General features: G+C 37.8%; 2 protein-coding genes across 3 annotated transcripts in view; one reads left to right on the forward strand and one right to left on the reverse strand.

Annotated features, from left to right (window-relative positions):
• The window catches only part of LOC125040072, a 5,001-nt gene extending 2,413 nt beyond the window's left edge, over positions 1-2,588 (forward strand). The window contains exons 4-5 of the mRNA XM_047634528.1: positions 497-734; positions 856-2,588. Of these exons, the coding sequence (XP_047490484.1) occupies positions 497-734; positions 856-1,104 (487 nt within the window). The 3' untranslated portion in view covers positions 1,105-2,588. The remainder of the gene's footprint in view (positions 1-496; positions 735-855) is intronic.
• Positions 2,589-3,784: 1,196 nt separating this feature from the next.
• Positions 3,785-7,500, reverse strand: part of LOC125042939 — an 18,058-nt gene continuing 14,342 nt past the window's right edge. The window contains exons 3-7 of one of the 2 annotated variants that reach the window (XM_047638760.1): positions 7,421-7,500; positions 6,983-7,084; positions 5,967-6,119; positions 4,968-5,102; positions 3,785-4,465 (exon numbers count right to left, since the gene is read on the reverse strand). The exon at positions 7,421-7,500 is cut by the window's right edge and continues 94 nt beyond it. In XM_047638760.1, the coding sequence (XP_047494716.1) occupies positions 4,220-4,465; positions 4,968-5,102; positions 5,967-6,119; positions 6,983-7,084; positions 7,421-7,500 (716 nt within the window). In that variant the 3' untranslated portion in view covers positions 3,785-4,219. The remainder of the gene's footprint in view (positions 4,466-4,967; positions 5,103-5,966; positions 6,120-6,982; positions 7,085-7,420) is intronic. The other variant, XM_047638769.1, reaches the window with a different exon arrangement.

Consider the following 7,500-nt stretch of genomic DNA (forward strand, 5'->3'; position numbering starts at 1 on the left):
ACTCCAAAAAGAAAAACTTACTGTGTCTAAGAAGGTTATACTGTTTATATTTTTAGCATATTGAGTTTTTATTAATGAATATTAACAAATTAGGCTATATGATATTTCCTTTTAAAGACATCATAAACATGTCATGAGATATTTATTTGAGATATATTGAAAAGAAAAAAAATCTGATGGCCAACTTATTAAAGGGATACTCATGATTATATGCATGTTTTATTCTTTGATTTTACTTTTCAGTCATTCAGTGGATGAAACTGTTTAGTGTGAAAATTCGAAAGAAGGAAATCAATATATTTTTGTATGCAATATGTATATTAGAATATTTATTAAGAAGGTTTACTTTGATATTATTTTGTTGATTTTGTATGGCTGAGAAAGATTTTAGTGTAATTCTTAACGTTGTTAGTGAGTTTCAATTAATCATATTCTCACGAGAATGGGAATATAACACACATGCAAAGAACTTATTACCACATTCATTACATTTCAGAATTGAAGAAAAGGAATGCAACTTCCCGTCAGCCTTCCGCCGATGGTTCATTGCACAGTCAACCGAAATAGCACGTCAGTGTGTTGAGCCCCCAGCCAAGAAAAGGCCAAAGGACCCACCCTTTGTGTTGAAGCCATCAATGGAACCTGTGGTCTCTTTCCTTGTGTCTGAGATTCACCTGTATCCTAAATTAGAATGCAAGATGTGCAGGAAAAAGGCCTTTCCCACAAACCCCAAGGTAAGGGTTAGTAGATAGCTCTGGCATATATATATTCCTTTGCAAACTTTAGATCTGAAAGAAGTTGAAAGGTTAGATGTCAGAAATTAACAGAGATTCTCAAGCTATTTATTACCCACAGGACATTGAGGGAAATGAGTCAGGGCCATTGCATGTTGAAAGGATCTACTGTGGCCACATATACCACAACAAATGCCTGGACGCGTACATCCGCACTCCGCCTTTCCAGGGTGGAAAGAAGTGCCATACCTGTAACAACAAGATTTACCATGACAAGTGGAAGCTAACTCCAGAGACAGCAGAAGCTAGGTGGGCACACAAGCAAGCCAAGCAGAGGGAACTTGATGAAGTAGTGGATTTCCTCAGCTAATAGAGGATAGGTATTTTTTTTTTGTAGAGCTTGTAACTATGTATATGAAGAGGAAAAAAGTGCAAATACTTAGACTGTCTATTTTAATTTTTGTGATTGATAGATCTTTAGCTGTTTGTCATTGTTTATATGAAAGATTAATAACCAGATTGTCTATTTAAAATTATTAATTTTCTGTCATTGGCATATAACCTTTTGTAACTCATGTTAAGGTATCAACATGAATTTAACAATATTCTCCCTGTTGTAAGGGAGGCCAAAAGCAAATAACAGTGAAATCTAGATGATGATGCATTTTCCAATGTCTTGTACAAAACCAAGAAGTGAAACAGGCTGTAATGTAGTCTGATGTTACCTTTAAGACTGGGATCTGTTATATGAAGAGGGATGAGCCAGGCAACTGACATTCATCAGAGTACTTCCTGCCATCTCCCACAAGTCCTCTTGTAGAATTTTTTTTGAGTACTTTGACCCTTTTTCAAGTAATGTCGATATGCCACTATATAAATCTTTTTAATCCATGATGGTGATTATGTCTTTGGAGTTGCCATTTTTGCATGACAGCTGATGTGCAGGATTCTTAGGCAATATCAGGCTGTGAGGATAACTGGATACATTTACTTCTCCTATCAATCAAGCACTATTTTGTGATATTTCAAAGATTTCACATACTTCTCATAGACATGTATACTGTGTATACAAGAAATGTCTGTAGAACTAAACATTTTGTTTTTAGTATACTACAGTTTTGGTTATAATGACCATTATTTATTTAAAACTTTTAGACTAATATTTGACATATTGTCTACAACTGTTTTAATACTTTCTTCTTCCTCTTTCCAATGGGAAATGCAAATTAAATATATATAATGCCCTGTGCTTCATGTGATCAATGTTACAAAAGAAAATTTAAACCCCCTTGCTTTTAGACATAAAACAACAACATAAAAAAGGCTGATTTAAAATTTTCTGTATATTTGATTGACATACTAGCTTCAGATATTTGTTCCTAGAATAACTGTCTGTTTTTGTGTTACTTTTTTTTTTTGCATGGTATAGAAGGTAAAAACATTTAAAATAACATAATTAAAAAAATTACCTTAAGCATTTGGATACAAAGTATGAGATACCATTTTTGGAGTTATGTATTTTGCTAACACTCTAATACTAGTTCATGTTATTTCTCCTAGATTCCTGCTCATACTTTCCTTTCAAGACTTAAATTTTTGCACTGTGCTTGCCCTTCTTTGAAATATGAATTGCATACTAAGCTCGGATTGGAAATTCTGGATGAGCCTCACATATTTTACCTAATATTATACCAATTTTGAAGACCGCTTTGCTGAAATAACCTGTGTAGAATCACATTGGCTCTTTATTTTTAATAGCTCTCTCTCTCTCTCTCTCTCTCTCTCTCTCTCTCTCTCTCTCTCTCTCTCTCTCTCTCTCTCTCTCTCTCTCTCTCTCTCTCTCTCTCTCTCTCTCTCTCTCTCTTTTTAAACACAAAAGAGAATTGTATACCCAATGACAGTATGAGATCTTACTCTGCAAATTCATTGCCACTGTATAGATTAACTGTGTAAATACAGAATTACATGATTTTTGTACATGCTTTGGATTACAGAAACTGCAATGCACTGGTATTAATAAAGAGAAATAGAGAAAATATCGTATTTTTATTTTCTTCATGAATTGTAATAAATACTTAAATACGATTCTGATGGATTGTACAAATGGAAACAAATAATGTTTATCCAAAGACACAAATTAGTCACTTGGAAGTGCCGGGCTATAGTGGGCAAATTTCTTTCACTTCTGTGAATATACAAATTACTCCATAGAGATTGTCTCGTCACGAGCGTCAGTCGCAGAGTCGTAGAGTGGAGCCGGGTTCTGCTGTCCTTATTTCCCGTCTCTCTATTCTGGAGCCCTTCATCATCGACAGAAATATAGGCGTGTGGACCACCGGCGATGGAGCTCACGCAGTCAAACACGAAGAAGTCAGACCTTAAAATTAATCATACCTCGGTAAAGCGGTATTCTGCCGCGAGTCCATAAGTAGGATTGCATGAATTATTGGATTCCGCGGGAAATTTTGAGAGTTCAGGGTGGCAGTTGAATTTATTTTAAGTTCTGTTGATTTAAAAAAAGCATTTAAAAGTGGCAAATGCACAAAAGGCTGATAATTGCTCATATTGGATGATTTTATGATTATTTAATGACAACGGTGTCAGGCACTTGGAAATGCCGTAAAGTATGTATATGTCACTCCATGGACTTTTGAATGCGTCAACGATAAGCGCTAACTTAGGTTGTCATGATTTTAAAGAATTGTATGTTTAGTCATTACACTTTAATAATTACATGCCTTATCCGTAGCCACTATCAAAAGTAGATTTCTTTTTGAACTTTTTGTTTGTTTGTAAAGGTTATCTCTACTTAGTTCAGTGTTCGTGGTTCAATCGACACATGCATTATGATTTATATCAAGAGCGGGCGTATATTTTTTAACATACAGTTTATGAAAAGGTATGTTTCGAGCTGATTTGCTAGTCATGTGTTATGTATCATTTTTATTTTTTTCCTTTGCTTTATGGGCATAAATTTTCTTTTGTTTCTTCATTTTATTGTAGTAATCGTCAGAGGTTAGGAAGTATTTCAAAGGGAAAATTAACACACATTTTTCTGATGAGTTATGGGTGTATTTCATGTTTACATTTTCTAGACACTCCTCGGCGTACGTAAATTATTTATTCAACACTACATAGAAGTGATTTTATACAGAGAGAATTTTACTCTTTGTTGAATTGGTTTAAAATATGTACACGTTGTATTTACTTGTGTTTATAAATACATAGAAGTCTATCGTTGAAAGTTATACAAAAGTTCGATCCTACACAAATTCACGATTTACGAAAGTCAAAGGAGTGGCCATATCAATATTATTTTTTGAACATTTTTCAAAGTTTGCTTGAAGCGAAATGGATGAGGGATAGATGCAAAATAACCTAGAACAATGGTATTCTTAAACCCTAAAACTACGACAGTTCCTCGGACCCGGTTCAGAGAATCGGATGCGAGAAACGCCGAGCTGAGCACACTAACGACCTCCCTCTCAGAAGGACGAGGGAGGAAGGTAGTCTCCGGGTGGGGGGAGGTAATCCTGGGTAGGCGGCAAGTAGTCATTGGAGGGGGGAAGGTAGTCCTGTGTAGGTGGCAGGTAGTCGCTGATCTGGCTCGCGGTTCTCTCCCGGTTCTGAGCGGACGCGGGAACCGGGATGAAGAAGGACGCCCGCTCAGGGGCGGCCACGGATTCCACCTTGGCGCTACTCTCGGGCGTCTCGTCGGGCACGGAAAGGCCCTGTGGAAGGAGGAGGGTTTGTGATGCCTGCTGGGTAGGGGAATCTGGATGGATCTACGTCAAAAAGGCTGTGAGTTTGAAGGGTAATGATCATAGGTCCGAGGTTATGAAATATGAAAACATTTCAACCAGTACTACCAATAATGGTGATGTAGATGATAATGATACTACTACTACTACTACTACTACTACTGCTGCTGCTGTTACTGCTACTGTTCTTACTGTTAATGAGATAGCAGTAATAACAATGATAAAAGTAATAATGATGATGCTATTGATAATAATGATGATAATAATAATGATAAAGATAACATTAAAATAATAATAATAATAATAATAATAATAATAATAATAATAATGAAAACAATTACAAGAACCATGGGAAATAAAAAACAACATTAACAATAAACCATAAAAAAACAATAATGATAAACAATAATATCATCATCAGCTATCCATATACACAGAGTTGAACTGGCAAAATTCCTCCGTAACTAGGCACCTGAAATATGGCAGCGAAGGGGTCCTCGACACGAGCCTTACCGAAACTGAAGGTCTGCTCGGGTCGCCCTTCTGCTGTAGCGCTCTTGGCCCTCTGCTGCTCTTGGCCCTCGGCGGTCTCTTCCACCTCGGGGTCCTGGGGGAGAGGAAGGGCGGCTCGGGCGGTCAGGAGAGGGTGTGGGGGTTAAAGAAGGAGGGGGGGGAGGAAGGATGGAAGGAGTAGGAAGAGCAGGTGGAGTGAAGAGAGAAGAAAGGAAGGAAGGAATGGAGTGAAGAGAGAAGGAAGGAAGGAAGGAGTGGAGTGAAGAGGGAGATATATGGATGAGAAGAAAGGAAGGTGAGTGTGAGTGAGTGGGAAAGTAAGAGAGAGAAAGAGAGAAAGAGAGAAAGAGAGAGAGAGAGAGAGAGAGAGAGCGAGAGAGAGAGAGAGAGAGAGAGAGAGAGAGAGAGAGAGAGAGAGAGAGAGAGAGAGAGAGAGAGAGAGAGAGAGAGAGAGAGAGAGAGAAAGAGAGAAAGAGAGAAAGAGAGTGAGAGAGAGAGAGAGAGAGGGAGAGAGAGAGAGAGAGAGAGAGAGAGAGAGAGAGAGAGAGAGATAGAGAGAGAGAGATAGATAGATAGAGAGAGAGAGAGAGAGAGAGAGAGAGAGAGAGAGAGTATATATATGTATATATATATATATATATATATATATATATATATTTCTCAGTGACAAAATATATATCTACAGTAATTTTCCACTGGAGGGGTGTCAAAACCTACGTATCATCTTATTCCCTAAAATAGCGCCTCTTCTATTGGAAACAATTATTTAGACAACACTTAAAATAAATAAATAAAATCAGAGCCAAACCAAACACAACCAAGTAAAACTCGAAAATCCAAACTACCAGAACTGACCACTGACCACTTAAACCCTCATCCCTCCCCCCTACCCCCCAAAAAAAAGAAAGAAAAAGAAAAGGAAAATAAATAAAAGGAGTAACGAAGAGCCGAATCTTGCCTTGTAAATCTCTTCGTTCAAGTGGTAGAAGTTCGGGGCCGCGGAGCAATCTACGCTGAACCACCAATCGCAAGTGAAGATCTCCTGGTTGAAGATCGTGCCGTTGGGACACAGGTACGAGGTCATGTCGAGGGTTTCGCAGACGTGGTAGAGCTACGCCAGGGACGGTGAGGAAAATAAGGCAGATGGTCATAATTGATAACGATGACTGTGATAATGATGACGATCACGATGATATTGGTAAATGATCCCGATAGTAAGGATAATGATAAGGATAATAATGGTAATAATCACGATAACAATTATACGGTGTTACAATGAGGATATAAATGTATACTAATATAATGATAACATCGGAAAAAATGAATGGTAAAGCAGTAAACATAAATATATAAATCCTGGTTTTCTCTCCCAAGCTTTCAGACTGGTTCCCTTAATCCCCTTGACCCTGAAATATGGTTGAATTTTATGGTCTTAGCAATCCTTAAATGCTGTAAACAATTTCACTGACGATTTTTAAATGGCAATCCGAACGGGCAAGAAAATAACTCGTTTTCCTTATAAACTTGTTTCCCTTTATTATTTACTTTTAGGTTAAATGCATACCATTTTTTCTTCAAAAAAGGGGGTATAGTAGCCGTGGATGAAAAAGGAATTCCTATACTCTTCATAATTAAAAAGTTATTTAGTTTTATCCACACTATGTCGATTTTGTCGTTTTTCTTTTTTGCGCAAAAACTATTGAAGCCATTCTTATGAGGTCTTAGGTATGGCAGTACTGAACAAATGCACACACCGAGATAAAAAATATACACATACAAACTGACTTCAGGAGAACCCAAAATCATTCGTCGTTATCGTACTTTACGACTAAGTAAAGGGTTCTCATTTTCCTTAACCATTTCCGGCTGTCATGGATTACACTGGCACAAAAATCTTCTTCCACTTCAATGAACGTACTTATTTATACATTCATCTTACATATCTAATATTTAAAAAAAGAACTCCCCACTTACCTGACAGTCATACTGAACATCAGCGTAATAACCGGGTAGCTTCCCTGCGCATGAGAATGTGATATCAATTGGGATTTCAGTCATCGTAGGCATGTCCACGGGCTGGAACAACAGTAGAAAGCAAAGTAAGTTTTCATATCACTATACTCTACACTATTTTTTTTTTATTATCACTGTTGTATATATACAGAGAGAGAGAGTGAGAGAGAGAGCGAGAGAGAGAGAGCGAGAGCGAGAGAGAGAGGGAAAGAGAGAGAGAGAGAGCGAGAGAGAGAGGGAAGAGAGAGAGAGAGAGAGAGAGAGAGAGAGAGAGAGAGAGAGAGAGAGAGAGAGAGAGAGAGAGAGAGAGAGAGAGAGAGAGCAAATGAAAAGATAAAGACAAGGAACGAATCCCTGAATTGCGCTGAAGAATCCAGATAACAGCGTAGCGTTACTCACCGTCCTGCTGACTTCCGACCTGGTGAGTCCTTCGAAGAGTTCGTTGATCCTTGCATTGGCGATCTTACTCTCCTCTCCCG

The sequence above is a fragment of the Penaeus chinensis genome, chromosome 3 (assembly GCF_019202785.1).
Source record: "Penaeus chinensis breed Huanghai No. 1 chromosome 3, ASM1920278v2, whole genome shotgun sequence".
NCBI lineage: Eukaryota > Metazoa > Arthropoda > Malacostraca > Decapoda > Penaeidae > Penaeus > Penaeus chinensis.